This window comes from Liolophura sinensis, chromosome 5, assembly GCF_032854445.1.
Source record: "Liolophura sinensis isolate JHLJ2023 chromosome 5, CUHK_Ljap_v2, whole genome shotgun sequence".
NCBI classification, from domain to species: domain Eukaryota; kingdom Metazoa; phylum Mollusca; class Polyplacophora; order Chitonida; family Chitonidae; genus Liolophura; species Liolophura sinensis.
Window position 1 is genome coordinate 11,664,609 of NC_088299.1, and position 18,446 is coordinate 11,683,054.

Here is an 18,446-nt window from a genome sequence, read left to right on the forward strand (position 1 = left end):
AACAAAGGGGAAACGTTGATTTGCATGAGTGAAATGTTGATTGGCATGAGGGAAATGTTGAAGGAAATGATGAGTAAAAAGGGCTAAATGTTAATATATTGGCATGGAGGAAAGCTAATACATGTGGCAAGTGCATATGGAACCAGTGAGAGGAAAAATCCATACACTGTACCATGAATAGGAGAATATTGTTAATTCAACAGGGGCAAAAATGCAGTAATAAAATATGTTCACATGATCTCATAAATTTATTCAGAATTCTCTCAAAGAGCACATGCTTGCCTTTCTATAAAGAATAAATTGATACAAAACTAAAAATTTCAAAACGTTCTTGACAACATAGCATTTAATCTCATTCAGGTTATTTGCTGCATGGTGTATCCCAGCCAAGAATACAACAGTCTACTGTAAATCTTCAACCTTTTCAACAATCAAAGCACTTTTTTCAGTAGAATTTATGCATGCAAGCATGATGAAAATCATTATATAAATGATTTGCTTGTGTCAATAAAGACGCAAGCTTCATAAAGCTGTGCAAATTATTTCTCTACACTCCTAAGAACTCTTAGAATGTTTCAAAATATTGGTCACAGAAACAGATGAAAAGATTGAAGAACTACATGTCAGATTGCCAACAAAAACTGTAATCTCAAAGTGGACCTTCTCTCTTCACATCATCAATATGAAACACTTCACTTAATTTATATATTTCTTAGACTGTCACACTCAAGAATTTTTCACTTGCATAATGGAAGCCAGTTTTACGGGTGGAAGAAATTGGAGTGCCAGATGTACATGTAGAGCACCAACCTTTGGCAAGTTACAGACAAACTTTCCCACAACACACACACAGAGATACACACGCCATTTCTGGTGGAAAACAGGTGGTCTTCAATGAATGCTGGTTTGCCAATATGGCCACACAACCCTATGAATCACTAACAGCACCACTGGACTCATTTCAGAACTACGATGTTGAATCACTCACAGCACCAATGGTCTTATTGATGAACTAGGATGCTGAATCACTCACAGCACCATTGGACTCATTGATGAACTAGGATGCTGAATCACTCAAAGCAGCATTGGACTTATTGATGAACTACAATGCTGAATCACTCACAGTACCAATGGATTCATTTAAGAACAAGGATGCTGAATCACTCACAGCACCATTGGACTCACTGAAGAACTACAATGTTGAATCACTCACAGCACCAATGGACTCATTTCAGAACAAGGATGCTGAATAACTCACAGCACCACTAGACTCATTGAAGAACTACAATGCTGAATCACTCACAGCACCAATGGACTCATTTCAGAACAAGGATGCTGAATCACTCGCAGCACCATTGGACTTATTGATGAACTAGGATGATGAATCACTCACAGCACCATTGGACTTATTGATGAACAAGGATGCTGAATCACTCACAGCACCATTGGACTTATTGATGAACTAGGATGCTGAATCACTCACAGCACCATTGGACTCATTAAAGAACTAGGATGCTGAATAACTCACAGCACCACTGGACTCATTGATGAACTAGGATGTTGAATCACTCACAGCGCCACTGGACTCATTAAAGAACTAGGATGTTGAATAACTCACAGCACCATTGGACTCATTAAAGAACTAGGATGATGAATCACTCACAGCACCATTGGACTTATTGATGAACAAGGATGTTGAATAACTCACAGCACCATTGGACTCATTAAAGAACTAGGATGCTGAATAACTCACAGCACCATTGGACTCATTAAAAAACTAGGACGTTGAATAACTCACAGCACCATTGGACTCATTATAGAACTAGGATGTTGAATAACTCACAGCACCATTGGACTCATTAAAGAACTAGGATGCTGAATAACTCACAGCACCATTGGACTCATTAAAAAACTAGGACGTTGAATAACTCACAGCACCATTGGACTCATTATAGAACTAGGATGTTGAATAACTCACAGCACCATTGGACTCATTAAAGAACTAGGATGCTGAATAACTCACAGCACCATTGGACTCATTAAAAAACTAGGACGTTGAATAACTCACAGCACCATTGGACTCATTATAGAACTAGGATGTTGAATAACTCACAGCACCATTGGACTCATTAAAGAACTAGGATGCTGAATAACTCACAGCACCATTGGACTCATTAAAAAACTAGGACGTTGAATAACTCACAGCACCATTGGACTCATTATAGAACTAGGATGTTGAATAACTCACAGCACCATTGGACTCATTACAGAACTAGGATGTTGAATCACTCACAGCACCATTGGACTCATTAAAGAACTAGGATGTTGAATAACTCACAGCACCATTGGACTCATTAAAGAACTAGGATGTTGAATAACTCACAGCACCATTGGACTCATTATAGAACTAGGATGTTGAATAACTCACAGCACCATTGGACTCATTACAGAACTAGGATGTTGAATCACTCACAGCACCATTGGACTCATTAAAGAACTAGGTTGCTGAATAACTCACAGCACCATTGAACTTATTGATGAACAAGGATGCTGAATCACTCACAGCCCCATTGGACTCATTATAGGACTAGGATGTTGAATAACTCACAGCACCATTGGACTCATTACAGAACTAGGATGTTGAATCACTCACAGCACCATTGGACTCATTGAAAAACTAGGATGTTGAATCACTCACAGCACCATTGGACTCACTAATAATAGGACTCATGTCATCGTCTGTGCTCCCACTTGTGTACAGTTTCAGCCTCCGAAACTGTAAGAGACAAAAAAAAAACCTATAATGCTTATATTCAGTGATCAATTACTTTCCTACAGTTGCTGTAACATGCTCTGTGAGGTGCTCATATCAAAGCCTCATTCTGGCCCGAGTTTTAGGTTGATGAAGAAATAACAGATAAAACGAACAAACAATGTATTAGCTTTATATTTTATTCATTTTCTGTGTCTTGTAAGTTTGAATATTAGCTTCTCAGCAGTACGATGAATATACCTTGCACAGGTTACTTTCCTCCTCTCTACTACACAAGGCAATCAACAGAATCATGTGAAAGTCTAACACATCAAATCTATCTGGTTTCAAAGTGACAGCCCACTCGGCAACTGATACTTTTGTCCAATTGTGGCAGCTTTTATGAAGAAGCTGTTGGAGATTGACCAATCACACGCACCAGTACAAAAGTGGGCAGACTACACTTCTGTCAGCATTAAATTTTCCATGAAATTTCTCCGTTTCGCACTGATTGAGTAGGGCAAAGGAATGTAATATAAGTTAAATCCACTGCTGCATAAGGTAATTAATAATTATGGCTCCGTCTGTTGTACATGGTTTACCTTTTAAAGGGGTAAAGCACACCTCTAATTACCTGAGATTCCTGAGACTTTGAGAGCAAAATCAAGATGACAACAAAGCACACAAAGCTCCCTACAGCAATGAGGGAATACTGGACTGCCTGGGTGATGGTGAGAGGGACAAACAGCTGAGACTTCAACATGGCTGCCGTCTTGTCATCCACAACAGCACTCTGAGTACAAAACAATGAATAGGTTAAAAGCAGCACATTCATGGCAATGAATGAGTCAATAGCCTAACTGATTGATTGATTGATGGTACCCAAGAATATTGCCTTAAAATTCAGTGCAATAAGTGGATGAAACCAGAGGGTTCGAAGTAAACCACTGAAGCTCCCTGTTTCATGAAACTTAAGATCAGTAAATTGCTTGGATTCAGCAGATCCTCTATGCAATGTAAAAAATGTAAATGATGAAAAATGACCTCAGTCCCGGTTTCATTCCAACTGGTCAAGCGAATGCATAAATAGTATGTATGTACCACACTCCCCCTTGCACCATGCCTTACGCAGAATTAGGTAAACCAAGAGAAGAATGCAATGAAGTTACTTGCAATTTATTTGATGTTACTGGTTCAGAATTACTGCACTGTCATCACATTTAACAAATAAATACACGAAAGCAATGTAAAGGGAACAGGCCTCATGGATGCTCAGTCATCAGTACACTGACAGATTCAGGATCTATGAAACCTATAATCTGATTGGTATTTTATGCTGTACTCAAGAGTATTTCACATGTATGACAGAGGCCAGCATGGTTATGGTGGTGGGAAACCAGTTATTTTATAGTTTACCTCATTTATCCACATTACAGGCATGGTTAAGTTCCTGATGTTTTTTAGTTGCCTGTAACCAAAAAAAAAATACTCACATAGTGATTTTCTGAACAGTTGAACTTTTCTGTTGAGAGGATAGATTTTATACTCCACCAAATAAATGTATTACAACATTGTTTTAATGTCAAACTACATGCACATACTTTAATGTATTTGCTATGTAGTGCATCCAAATCCAATGACAGCTTTCATAACCATAATAGACCTCTATTCAAATGTGCACTCTATTGTTTTCTTACACCAATTTTATATTTTCTGTGCACCTTTTCTAGTGAAACAGTCAGCCACTTAAAAAGTATACTGCTGTTTTAGAGAAATACGCCCATCCTGAAATGAATGTTACAATATGTTGGAAATATCCAACTTGATAACATTTAATGTCTTGTAAGTAAGTAAGTAAAGAGGATGTGATATATGCCATGCTACAGGAAAGCTAAGAATGTGATATATAGGACACCAGGTGTTGGATGTGCCACTGTGTATGATATTGTAAGTTTATGGCTACAAATAAATTCTTATGAAATATACTTACTGAATTTCCTTCATCTGAAGCATATAGAGGTTGATCTGTAATCGCTTAGACACTTCCAAAACAGCGCCCGTGTACTGCAATATGAAATATTAATGTAGACTTAATTTAAAAAAAAAAACGTTGGAATGTGTCAAGGGGAGACAGCCTTGATCAAACTGGGCACACTAAAGGGGAGATAATCAAATAATATCAACCTTAAATTCCATAGGCAAAACCTTTTTAAATTTTGAAAATCTCTAACTGTTTCAATTTATACAAAGGAATATTGGTGAAATTAATTACTGCTCTGAATGACATACTAACATCATACAAATTAATTACCACAAGCCTACATATACATGCAGAATCTAAATTAGACTAACAGTATGCACAGGACTGCGTTACGCATGAATGACTTACTGGTTCCACATCAACATCTGTGCGATGCCACTCAGCATTTGGGTTCATTCCATCCACAGCCTTCACTATATGCTCATCAGCCATGTAGAAATGAGGGAAGGACACGATCACAGGACCATGGAAACCGTCCACTGATGAAACAAATACGGAACAATTTCACAATTCTTAGGGCACAGCAGAACAAGAACCTTGTACAGCTATGGTAAAGAGATTTGCTTGTGAATAACACGCAAAACAAAAATTAGGTCAAATTATCATGCTATAAAACTGAGGTGACAAAAATCGAAGCTGAGAGACACGACTAAGAAAAGTGACACCAGGACACCAGAACTTCCATAACTTTAACACACTGTGTGGTACCGATGCCTGAACTCACATAATATCTTGCATGGTGTGATATTGGGCCAAAAGTCATGTATATGTACTTAATACACTGTGTGATATTTGGGCAAGAGCTCAATCAACTTTCACAGTGTGATATGAGTGCCAGAACTCAAGTAACTTAGACTGTGAGATACTGGAACCACAACTCCAAGTAATTTACACTGTGTGATCTCATAACCTCAGCTTAGGTTATTTATACTGTGTCATATTAGGGCCAGAAGTCAAGTAACATACACTGTGTCACACAGTGGATGTTGCAAATCACCCAACTGACACTGGGTAATCATAAGGAGTTTTCAAAATAAAAACTGCTATAATGGGTGGGCCAGAACCCACAAAACTGACACTGTATGTGTGATGATTAGAACTCACATAAATATGGTAAATGACATGTGATACTCACAATCAAGAAAACCTCAATATAGAAAAGGGAAATACCACATGAAATTTACTTTATGGATACTGCAGAGGCCAGAACTGTGATACTGATGGAGTCAGAACTCACATAACTGCTACTGTGTCATAGTGATGGGACCAGAACTCACATAATTGCCAGTGTGATACTGATGGAGCCAGAACTTACATAACGGCCACTGTGTGATAGTGATGGAGCCAGAACTCACATAACTGCTACTGTGTGATAGTGATTGAGCCAGAACTCACATAGCTGCCATCGTGTGATATTGATGGAGTCAGAACTCACATAACTGCCAGTGTGATATTGATGGAGCCAGAGCTCACATAACTGCCATCGTGTGATACTGATGAGGCCAGAACTTACATAATGGCCACTGTGTGATATTGAGGGAAACAGAGCTCACATAACTACCACTGTGTGATATTGATGGAACAAGAGCTCACATAATGGCCACTGTGTGATATTGATGGAACCAAAGTTCACATAACTACCACTGTGTGATATTAATGGGACCAGAGCTCACATAACTGCCACTGTGTGATAAATCATGGAGCCAGAACTTGCATAACTGACACTGTTTTATACTGAGGGAACCAGAGCTGTAATATAACTGACACTGTGTGTACTGATGGGATCATGATTCACATAACTGACACTGGATGATATTGAAGGAAACGGAACTCACATAACTGACACTGTGTGATATTAAGAAGACCGGAAGGCAAGCAGTTTGTCTGCGGAGTACAAAAGCCCAGATTGTCAGGGTTGACAGAAACATTGGCTAACTCATTGGCTGTGGAGCTGTATCTGTGTAAGTGTATGCCCTGTGAAGTGTACACATCCCCACTGTACACTCCATACACTGATCTGAAAATACACAAATACAAACACATAGAGATACACCTAGTATAACATGCCTAGTATTCACCTGACCATGCCACCCCAAACCTTGATCCATAGAGGATACTGTACAGTGAAGGTTGAACACCATAAACATTGCTCGAGTGAGAGCTGGACATGATATGAAATGAAATGGGTTTTCATTTCCACCTTTCATGAGAGCAATATTTATGATATTCAAACTTCACTGTGCAATATTCTATTTATTATTTATATTTCGATAATATGATGATTCTGTGTATTTTGAATATTTGTATATTGAATGTTTTAGTTGCAGGCCTTCACAGCATGTAAATAGGCTGATGTTGTGTATGGCGTCTTGTATGACGTCTTGTATGACATCTTAATTTGTTTTGATGTGCGATGTTAGCGTGTTAAAGTTCACAAAACCTGCAATGTGACGTCATCCTGCTGAGCTCCAATTGAAACATCATGTTTCGTTTTTTTGACGTTTTTGATGGGTATGAAATATCCAAATGTAATAACAAAAGTGATACATGTATCTACATGTAACTGAGTGAAATATCACATTAATCAGCGATGGAAACAATGACATTTCACCTTTATATGAATAATAAAATGACAAGTATATCCTCACCTGCAAATATCAGTGGAAAACATATGAAGAACAACGTCCTTCTTCAGAAATGGAGGTGCGACAGTCCCATCTGAAGAAAATCCAAATCGGTACATGCATGTTTAAGTTAAATTTAGTAAGTGCCAATTCAGACTCACTGGCTCTAGTTTCATGTAGCATGTTTACAGTTAAGTAGCTCCCATTAGCTAAGTACATGCACACTTCTTATCTCTAGTACATATGTTGTCATGATAATTAAGGGTTTACTTAGCTGTCAGTGCACTCTATGAAACTGTCCCGAAGAATAAAAGGACAATATTATCAACGTCAATTTTTATTCTGTTAACAGTTTACATACATGTACAAGAAATGTTGGGTACCACTGATCATAAAATACTGGTACTAGTTCATTACCCAACATATGTTATAGTGGACAATGTCACCAAGCATGGTGCACCAAACTGGTACACAATGCTTGGTAACACTGCACACTATAACAAATGTTTGGTAATGTTATATGTACAGGCCAAGTACTGGTACACACCATGCTCAGTAACACTGTACACTATAACAAATGCTTGGTAATGTTGTATGTACAGGTCAAGTACTGGTACACACCATGCTTGGTAACACTGTACACTATAACAAATGTTTGGTAATGTTGTATATATACAGGTCAAGTACTGGTACACACCATGTTTGGTAACATTGTAGACCATAACATCTGTTTGGTAATGTTGTATGTACAAGCCAAGTATTGGTACACACCATGTTTGGTAACACTGCACACTATAACAAATGCTTGGTACTGTTGTATGTACAGGCCAAGTGTTGGCACACACCATGTTTGGTAACACTGTACACTATAACAAATGTCTGGAAATATATGTACAGGTCAAGTACTGGTACACACAATGTTTGGTAACATTGTACACTATAACAAAGGCTTGGTAATGTTGTATGTACAGGCCAAGTACTGGTACACACCATGCTTGGTAACACTGTACACTATAACAAATGCTTGGTTATGTCCTATGTACAGGCCAAGTACTGGTACATACCATGTTTGGTAACACTGTACACTATAACAAAATGTTTGGTAATGTTGTATGTACAGGTCAAGTATTGGTACACACCATGCTTGGTAACACTGTACACTATAACAAATGCTTGGTAATGTTGTATGTACAGGTCAAGTACTGGTACACACCATGTTTGGTAACACTGTACACTATAACAAATGTTTGGTAATGTTGTATATACAGGCCAAGTACTGGTACACACAATGTTTGGTTACATTGTACACTATAACAAAGGCTTGGTAATGTTGTATGTACAGGCCAAGTACTGGTACACACCATGTTTGGTAACACTGTACACTATAACAAATGCTTGGTTATGTCCTATGTACAGGCCAAGTACTGGTACATACCATGTTTGGTAACACTGTACACTATAACAAAATGTTTGGTAATGTTGTATGTACAGGCCAAGTATTGGTACACACCATGTTTGGTAACACTGTACACTATAACAAATGTTTGGTAATGTTGTATATACAGGTCAAGTACTGGTACACACCATGCTTGGTAACACTGTAAACTATAACAAATGCTTGGTAATGTTGTATATACAGGGCAAGTACTGGTACACACCATGCTTGGTAACACGGTACACTATAACAAAGGCTTGGTAATGTTGTATGTATGGGCCGAGTACTGGTACACACCATGTTTGGTAACACTGTACACTATGACAAATGCTTGGTAATGTTCTATGTACAGGCCAAGCACTGGTACACACCATGCTTGCTACTCTGGACTGAACGTGACTATTATAACAGGTACAAAGAATAATGGTAATGGACTAGGGGTGAGAGCGTCTGCCTCGTAATTCAGAAAATCTGGTTTAATCCTAAACTGGGTCAAGCCAAAAAAGCTTATCTAGAAACCTTGACCAACCGAGTGTATAGGAGAGAGACAGAACTACTGACCTGTGCCATTAATCATATTTGCCCATTGTGTTGACCAGTATGACAGAGAGCTGAAAAGATCAGACACAAGAGTGAAGGATACAACATTTATACACTAAAAGCAACAAAAGACTTGTTGAGAGGTCAGAAAAGCTACTCATGACCCACATTTCATCAATGACGCACATCCTATTTGCAGAAGCAGGGTGTCTTTAGCCAATATTTATTTATTTATTTATTTATTTGATTGGTGTTTTACATGGCACTCAAGAATATTTCACTTATACGAGGGCAGCCACATTATGGTGTGAGGAAACCGGGCAGAGCGTGATGGAAATAAATGACCATCTGCAGGATGCTATGAGAAAAGGAGAAATCCTGCAATGATTGTTACACAACAATGAAAAGACACTCAAAATATCTACACATTGCAAGCAAACATAACCAGCTAAACTCTGTGAACGCATAACCATCACCAATAACTCTTTAAAAACAGTTATCATGTATACATGTACAGTTGTATACAGAAATATTGTATCAACGTAGCAGAGCTAAGGTTAGTCTAAATTTATAGAACTTTTCCAGCAACCTGCGGATGGTCTTAGGTTTCTCCTGGGCTCTGTTCAGTGTCCTCAGACCATAATGTTGGTTGCTGTTTCATTAGTGAAACATTTTTGAATAAGGTATGTGTAAAACACAAATCAAATAAATAAATAAACAAACATTTATAACATTTGCAACTGTTTCTTACCTGCTGCCATTGAACTTGTCAATAACTCCCACTTTAGTCAAGTCATTTTCTCCAGTAAAGACTGTGTAAGTACCATCATATGAGTTGTTTTTCTGTAGCACAAAATGTTTTTGACATACTGTGTCACTCTTTTTTTCACGTGACACATTTTGCTTGATTCTAACTGACTAATCAACCTAATAGGGCCACTTATGAGTTTGCGTAAAGTGTGATTAATTTTTCGTTGAAAAAATGTAAATGTTGGCTATAAAAGTATCATTTTAAGGTTTTTGTGTGCCTTTGATATTACTTTTCAAACATTAGGTGAAGCACAGTAAATTTTATGTAAATCTAGCTCGTCCAACTCAAAATTGTATTCCTCTTGTTTTCCTGAAGTGTAACACATGACAAAGTTTATTTCATGAAAAACATTTGGTACCTTTACCACAGTTACTCAAGATGCATCGATTTGGTCCACTGTGGATAGGATTAGGGCACTGGAGGAATCATAGAAGGCCAGAAGTGTCCATCGTCCATTGCCAGGTACTTCACAAAACTGCATCTGAACCAGCCAGAGCTGGATTTGAACCTGCAACTGGTCAAGAGCAGATCATCTGTGGTGGCGAAACTATCACTTTATTTGATTGAGCCAGCTGAAGCCAATATCATTTACCTACCCCAGCAAAGTATCCAGCTATGTTTGTGTAAAACCACTTCTTGTCTATGGCCTGTCCTGCTGACAAGAGGTTATCCTTGTAGCCCCAAATAAGCTCTTTAACAGTTTTGTTGTAAAACAAATTCTCCTTGGCTCCAGCAATGACCAATGATATTACAGTTTGGATGAAAGGGCTCTGCCACTTGAAAGATTCTGCAAGGGACTGTGGAAAAAAATGTTTGTTTATTGACTTGATTGGTGTTTTACCTAGTACTGTAGAATATTTCGCTTATATGATTGTGGCCAGCAGTCATGGTGAAACGAAGCTGAGCAGAGCTTGGTGAAACTCACAGCCAACAAAGAAAAAAACACAGAGTTAAAACAGCAGAAACTCACAAGCTTAGTTCCTTTGTTTTATGTAAATTAGTAGCATGACAAGAAGAGCTTTGTGGATTGATCTTATCTGTGTTTACTGTTGAACAATGTTTCACATTTTGTGATGAGTAGAGGAAACCAGAATACCCAGAGTAAGCCCTTTGCCAGGAACCAGACAAACCCTCTAGTTTAACCTTCGATGAGAACAATACTCAGGGGCCTCTGTCCCTCAGTTGGTTAGCATGGTACAGCAGCGTAATGACCCAGGAGCCTCTCACCAATATGGTCGCTGCAAGTCCAGCCCATGCTGGCTTCCTCTCTGACCGTATGTGGGAAGGTCTGGCAGCAACCTGCGGATGGTTGTGGGTTTCCCCTGGGCTCTGCTCGGTCTCCTTCCACCATAATGTAATACTTATACAACCACGTTGTATAAGTAAAGTATTCTTGAGCAGGGCGTAAAACACCGATCAAATAAATAAATAAATAAAGAATAACACTCTAGGCCATCGCTAAAAATTGTTTGTTGGCTGTAACCCAACTGACCTTCAAAGCAGAGACATACATGTTCATAATGTTCCATTTGTATTTGGCTCTTTACAGAAATGTACTCATTTTTCTCCCTTGTTTTAATTTCTGTTTAAAATCCCAGCTTTTTCCTCTAACCAGAAATAGAAAAAAACTTTGCCTACCAACCTTCCCATTTATTCTGACAGGGTCAGGTTACACATAGCAAAGAACTTTCTAGGGATGACTGCAGCCAAATGAGGTAGCAAGGACACCATCTGACTTTCAGTTCAAGGTTACAGTGTAGAAGGGCTGATTCCAAAAATTTAAGCCATTTCTGATTGACTAATTCAAATCAGTAAAGGTACATGTAAGTAAAAACTATGAAATAAGATTTTAGAAATAATTTTGTGGCCCTAGAAGTGAACATGTTGTTTATCAATTTAACGTTATCTAAAGGCAAACGTGTCAAAGTTTCAGCCTACATTACAAAAGCTAAGCGTTGCCTGATTAGGTTTTAAATTTTGACGTAAGTCTAAAATGACTCTGTGGAATCTGATCTATTGCAGCAAGTAAAAATTCTCCCTCACCAGCAGTACAAAGTTGGGCGTGGTCACAGTGTCATTCTCCTCACCCACAGACATTTCCCTAATGAATGTCCAGTACTTCTTCTGTCTGTAGGTCAGGGTTCCATTATCATTGTGGGTCAGGTTCTCCTTGATCCGGTATTCTCTGCAACAAAAGGCAACATGTTTCATGAGCATACCATTGAATAGTGACTGAAAAAGCATCTCACATACCAACACAATTTAATATGATATTGTATTGGTGAAATTTAGTACAGCGCATGTTGCTTGTGCCGATATCAGATTTTACTGGCCCAGAAATACATGCACTTAAATGTTGGAATTATGAGATAGGTAATCTCACCAAAGGATCATGAAGCTGCCTTAGCCTTACACCAGGATTATTAAAATTGTTGCTAAGGAAATCTTATTTTAATACTTTTCATGACACTAAGTTGGCACTTAGGCATTAAAAATTTCGGCTCCAGGATCACAAAGCTGTGTCTTAGACTTAAGTCAGACTTAGTCTTAACTTCTGGTGATTAATTCCTGAATCCAGATATGAATAAAAACACTAATGTTTTGTACAAGTTAAGACTACGTTTGACTGAACTCTAAAGCCATCTTTGTGTGAAGCAATAATCCTTCATTCTGATTCATTGTAAGATTGACTTAATGGACCACACTTATAGTGCTAACTTCACAGAAGCCTTTCCATTTTTCGAGCAGGCTGCTGATTAAATATTTGTGATTGGCTATATGCATTGTGCACTCCTGTAATTCTTCAACCTTTCCACATGTTTGCAAGATGCTTATTAAAGCATTATTCTATATAGTCTAATAAAATTATACTTTTTGTGGAACCCTGCAATTGACCAACCCAACCGATGTAGTTTTGTTTCAAAAATAAAAAACTAATTATAAATGTGCATACACTGCACTAAAACTAGCACCAAATTTCACCAAAATACAAGGAATTGAGCAAAACAGAAAGGTTGTAACATCAAACCTGTAGGTGTAAGGCCCTCTCTCTTCCACATAGGGTTTCCCACCATTCTCCACTTCTTTAGGGTTTTTGGTGTCAAACATATAGAATTGCATGTAAATAGGGTAAGGTATGTCTGTCCATAGCTTATAGAATTCAGTCCCTTCTTTGAGGATGACTTTCTGTAAAGAAAACAACATTCCCTTTCATATTGAATAATGTTACAAATGTTTCACATGAACATTTTCAGGCACTATTTTTATTCAAAGAATTTTTACTTTTCAGACATTCTCATCTTTTTCTCATTCAACCAACCAATGGACACGACTTCCTTATAGAACCAATGGTCTATGAAATGTTCCATTTTCTGTAGTACCACCTGTTAATTTTGATACTTAGTCCCTTGAAAATGATGGCATGTGCTAAATAGGTTAGCCCACGACTGACTTGAACAACACAACACTGTAGGCCTACATCAGCTTCACCTCATTGGTATGCACAGTCCTCATCAACCATGGACTATTAACCTATACATCAAATATGATAGCTGGCGGGTTTTATGGGTGACGAAAACCAGAGTAAGCACCCGGAGTAATTAAACTATCTACTTATAGGCAAACTACTGATGACCCCCATTCCATCAATGACACACATCCTATTTGCTAAAGCAAGCTGTCTTCAGCCAATATTTTTTTATTTATTCGATTAGTGTTTTACACTGCACTCAAGAACATTCCACTTATACTACGGTGGTCAGCATTATGGTAGGAGGAAACCGGGCAAAGATAAACCCACAGCCATCCGAAGATTGTTTGCACACCTTCCCATGTATGGCTGGAGAGGAAGCCAGCATGCTGGGTCATTGTACCGCGCTGGCACGCTAACACCCTTGGCCCCCTCTTCAGCCAGTTGACAATGTAAGGCTGTGCAAACAGTCTCACAAGCCATGTCAACCACTCGTCACAAATGCCATACGAACAATGTCACTGAGGGAACCTAAAAATTCCATGAGGGATTTAACCATTATTTAACCAGTAATTCACATGTTTCACTTTGTCAAATGTTAATTGATTGTTTCTCAAGACCTTTCTCTCATGATCTCGGATGCTATCACGCTACAAATTTCTTGCCCAAACCAATATTTTTTAGGTAACTTAACCTGAAATACAATCTGGGTTTTACATAAATGTTGACAGTAGCTGTTTGTTGTCAATCAGACCTAATTTTGAGTTTTTCCAAAATGGTCTCTTAATAGGTGTTTTACTCCAGTCTCAAGAATATTTCTTGTATGATGGCAGACATGGTGGGAGGAAATCCAGCAGAGTCTGGTGAAAACCATCTGCATGTCGCTGGTAGACCTTCACACATTTGACCAGAGAGGAAGCAAAAATGGTTTGTCTATACAATTCACACATTGGTCAGACAGGGAGTTAAAATGGTTTGTCAATAATTACATACCTATATACATATCATTAATTATTGGTCACAAAGCTCATACATGAAGGACGAAAAAGGTTACGAAATCAATCCGTCATATGTAACAGCCACCTCGCAGTTCAATAATTATATTGGCATTTATGTTGAGATTTTAGTGCTCAGCTGTTAACTTGGATCGTGAAATTAGCCTAGCAGTAACTTTTCTTAATTCACCTGAGGACATGTAGTATGTAACATAAGTATATTACATACCTGACTGATTTGTGAGTGAATCAACCAATTGGCCAATGGGATCAGTCCTACCCCTACCCCTAAGACCAGCACACCAATCACCAAGGCAGCCACTGATTTCTGTTTCCAGCTGCATGCCATTTTGCTCTGAGTCTCTCAGCCTTTACTCTGTCATCGTTTTATCTGAAAAGGAAGCAGAAAGCATTACATGTAGGCCTAAAGACATACAGGCTACTATATTTACCCTTAAAAAATCATCCCCAAAAGTGTGTTTTAGAGGTAATTAAAGGTCAGAACATATTACCTTTTGTGCTAAAATTTATATTTTTCCCATGTGATCATAACCTAAAAACAAAATGCCAAACAGTGCTCAAAGATTTTAGGTGAAATAAAGCAGCTATATGTATTTAAGCATTAGAATTATCTTTATTCACCTTACATAAGGATAAATATATACCTCTGGACATTACATGTGTACGGCCAGGGTAAAGTCTGGTGAGAGATGTATACATGTACAATTATTGTTCAGAAATAGGCCATGAGTATACTGTCATTAAATAAATCTAACACGTAACACGGAACATACATGTAATTATACATAAAAATATCTGTATTTGGACAAATTACTGGACTAGAGAAACTCTAATGTGTATTATACTTCCAACTTCCTTACATCTATACATGTACATGAATGATGAACCACGTTTACCAGTGGGAGCTTTACCTGTCACCTCTATACCTGCATTCTTAGACATAATATCAAAGTTTCTCACAAACTATATAACCTCCTGACCTTTCACAGAAAGCTCCCTCACAGTTTTAAAGAGCTGCATGTAGCTACTCCAGCCTTAAGAGAAACTAGACTGCATGTTTAAATTATAGTTTAATTTAAAATAAGAGCCTACAGCCTCAGTCACACTTGAATAAATCTGACATACCTGAAATTCAGTTAAGGCTAGGCTGATTAGAGCCTATTGTTTTTGTTTCCCTTTAAGCGCGGTAATTCTGTTAGAATCTCTCCTCAATTCAGACAAAAAAAAACTGAGAGCACAGGAATCTTATGTGGTTATACTAAACATGCAGTAATGGGTGCAGGTTTCATGAGTAACACCGACCCTGGATGTAACATCACGGAAAAAGAAACGTTTTCCTTCAACTCCTGGACTAGAGCAACTCTAATGACCATTCACTGTAAAAATAAATGCACAATATCTTGTGCATTTATTTTTACAGTGAATGGTCATTAGAGTGATGGTTATATAACCTGAAGTCTGTCACTGGAAGCACCTGTATCCATTTGATTCAAGGCTTGCAAAAGGGGAAGGGATCGATACAACTGAAATTCGTTAAAACTCAATCACAAATGGGGTATGATACTATGTAATTTCTCTGGGACTTGCAAAAAGGGGCATTGGTAGTACTACCCTACAAATTCTTCAAGACTTGCAAAAGGGATATTTGTACTCTGGAAACTGGATAGAAATTAATTTAGAAAAGCAACTGAGATAATAATTTAACCCTTCTTTTATAAAATAACAGTTTTTAGAACAGGATAGAGCAGTTTTTTATAATTACCCCATATAGGTAACCTAATGGTATATTCTATCCTGTAACAATATTTATTCAGCATAAACATAAAACATGAAAACAAATAGGTAGGCTATGTCAATCATTTTGAATATCCAAAGAAAATGATCTTAAATAATGAATACTACAGGGTCACGGCAGGCTTGACTGGTTTTATCATTAACCCTGAAATCAATCAGCAATATTCCCAGCTTGGCTTCCACGTTCACAATTAATTAAGGAAGTATTTCTGAAAAAATTCTGTATTATCTGCCCTACATACAAGTAAATCACAATTATGATATTGATGAGCTATACCATGCTGCACATAATGTAGGCCCCTCATTACATGATAACACAGACGTCATTGGCTTACATGTAATATCAGTCAGCACATGGATGTAGGTCCCTACAGCATGTGAAAGATGAACAACACTCAATAGGGCCATTATCAAAGCTAGTGTAACATGCATTCCCATAAATATCTTCCATATCAGTAGCTTGCAGGTTTTTTTCTCTTTTTTTCACACCTGACTATGAACCGGACCTTGCACAGAAGAAAAAAGGAGAGAACTGACAAAGAGGACCTTTACCGAAATCTTTGATCCGACGTTCGTCAGCTGTCATTCCGTCACACATGCAACCTAGCTTGTGCGCAACCTACAACCTCTGCTACTCCATTCAGAACATATTGTTCGCTAATGTCAATAAGTGCATACTCCTTACACTATGCAACAAGTGATGCGATGCAAGATTTTAAAGGAATATCTTGAACGTCTTGGTGGAAACAAACGATTCAGTCTTTCTTAAACATATACCAATGAGTTTTACACACGGGAGTAGATAACAATCACGCAGTTCACACATGAAATCTAAACCTACTACACTCGTGATTTGTAAACACATGGTTACTTCCCTCTGTGGAACTCTTCTGTACCGGAAAGTGTACTTGACAGTTTCCGAAATTTTTAAAGTCAAATGACTTGCTCTTCGAATTACTGGGAAAGTATTAATTGAACAAAATGTCACTCTATCAACATGTCTGTTTAGGTCAAGAAGGGATTTGCACACAAGCGATAAGATGTCATCAACGTAAGCCATACTGACTCTTAGCTTTAAGTATAATGTAAATTTCAGGGGGGTGTCATTCGTTGTTGTTGTTGACTTGTGTTGGCCTTCGAGTCAGATTGGAAACTACTTTCCAAACTTGTCACAGATTTACCATTTTGACAACTAAATCTCAATAACACTTTTAGATTATGGCGTATAGAACATAGTCACTGATAGTTGTTTATTTTAAAAAGCATTCAGAAATATTCAAGTCAAGTAGCGCCTGAAAGCAAAGTAAACAATGCTGAAGCGATTATTTTGGCTGTCAACAAGCAGTTTATCAGTCTCTTAGGTGCTTTTCAAGATTCCCTAATTTGGCAAGCTAAATGTCTGCACTCCTTTTTTTCTCAATTCTGACATTTACCTCGTTGGTAAACTTTTAGCAAGACAGCCATGTTTCTAACAAGCACTGTGCGACCAATGCAACCAGACAAACGAAACCCCTTTCTGGATTTTAAAAGTCTTTAATGTCACAAAATACAGAGTGTTATGTAGAGGGTATTAAGATTGCAATAATGTGTTTACTCTGTTAAACCTTATGTTACCGCGAGATTCCCCTGCCTTCACTTAGTATGACAGGGTCTGCCTTTAATAGAAGTTTATATATTTCAGGTAGTCCATTGATGATAATGCATGCACCAAAGGCAGTATAAGATGAACTTTGCTAAAAGTTAGATTTGATCGATAAATATAACTGAAGCCCCAAAAGTAAGATGTAAAGCAGCAGGTTTACTTTATTTCAATCTAATGTAACTACAGTACTGTGTGTTTTTCTGTTATTACTATAAAATTCACCTAAAGTTTATCATTTTTTAGGTGACACATTTTGTTTTGTCTTAATTAATTCATACACCTTATTGGGTCACTTTGGGAGTTTTTAGGGAGGTTTAATATT

The 18,446-nt window shown here is 37.8% G+C and overlaps 2 protein-coding genes across 2 annotated transcripts in view; one reads left to right on the forward strand and one right to left on the reverse strand.

The window, feature by feature from the left end:
* Positions 1–2,626: 2,626 nt before the first annotated feature.
* On the reverse strand, positions 2,627–17,264 carry LOC135465878 (lysosome membrane protein 2-like). The gene is made up of 14 exons (XM_064743245.1): positions 17,035–17,264; positions 14,897–15,058; positions 13,232–13,389; positions 12,247–12,388; positions 10,800–11,000; positions 10,144–10,235; positions 9,414–9,463; positions 7,442–7,511; positions 6,629–6,810; positions 5,142–5,272; positions 4,743–4,816; positions 4,169–4,220; positions 3,387–3,545; positions 2,627–2,776 (listed from the first exon to the last, which is right to left on the reverse strand). The coding sequence occupies exons 2-14, from the start codon at positions 15,014–15,016 to the stop codon at positions 2,678–2,680; spliced, it is 1,530 nt and encodes a 509-aa protein (XP_064599315.1). The 5' UTR covers positions 15,017–15,058; positions 17,035–17,264; the 3' UTR covers positions 2,627–2,677.
* A 128-nt stretch (positions 17,265–17,392) lies between these two features.
* The window catches only part of LOC135465708 (ankyrin repeat domain-containing protein 27-like), a 30,133-nt gene continuing 29,079 nt past the window's right edge, over positions 17,393–18,446 (forward strand). Inside the window, exon 1 of the mRNA XM_064743023.1 lies at positions 17,393–17,533. The gene's annotated coding sequence lies outside the window, so the exon portion shown is untranslated. The remainder of the gene's footprint in view (positions 17,534–18,446) is intronic.

What these genes read in the sequence shown, in the direction of transcription:
- LOC135465878 (XM_064743245.1), bottom strand. Translation starts at nt 15,016, where the DNA reads ATGGCATGCAGCTGGAAACAGAAATCAGTGGCTGCCTTGGTGATTGGT. An exon ending in TTCACTCACAAATCAGTCAG is followed by an intron (nt 13,390 to 14,896) that starts GTATGTAATATA and finishes TTTTCTTTACAG; the next exon opens with AAAGTCATCCTCAAAGAAGG. An exon ending in CGCCCAACTTTGTACTGCTG is followed by an intron (nt 11,001 to 12,246) that starts GTGAGGGAGAAT and finishes TTTTTTCCACAG; the next exon opens with TCCCTTGCAGAATCTTTCAA.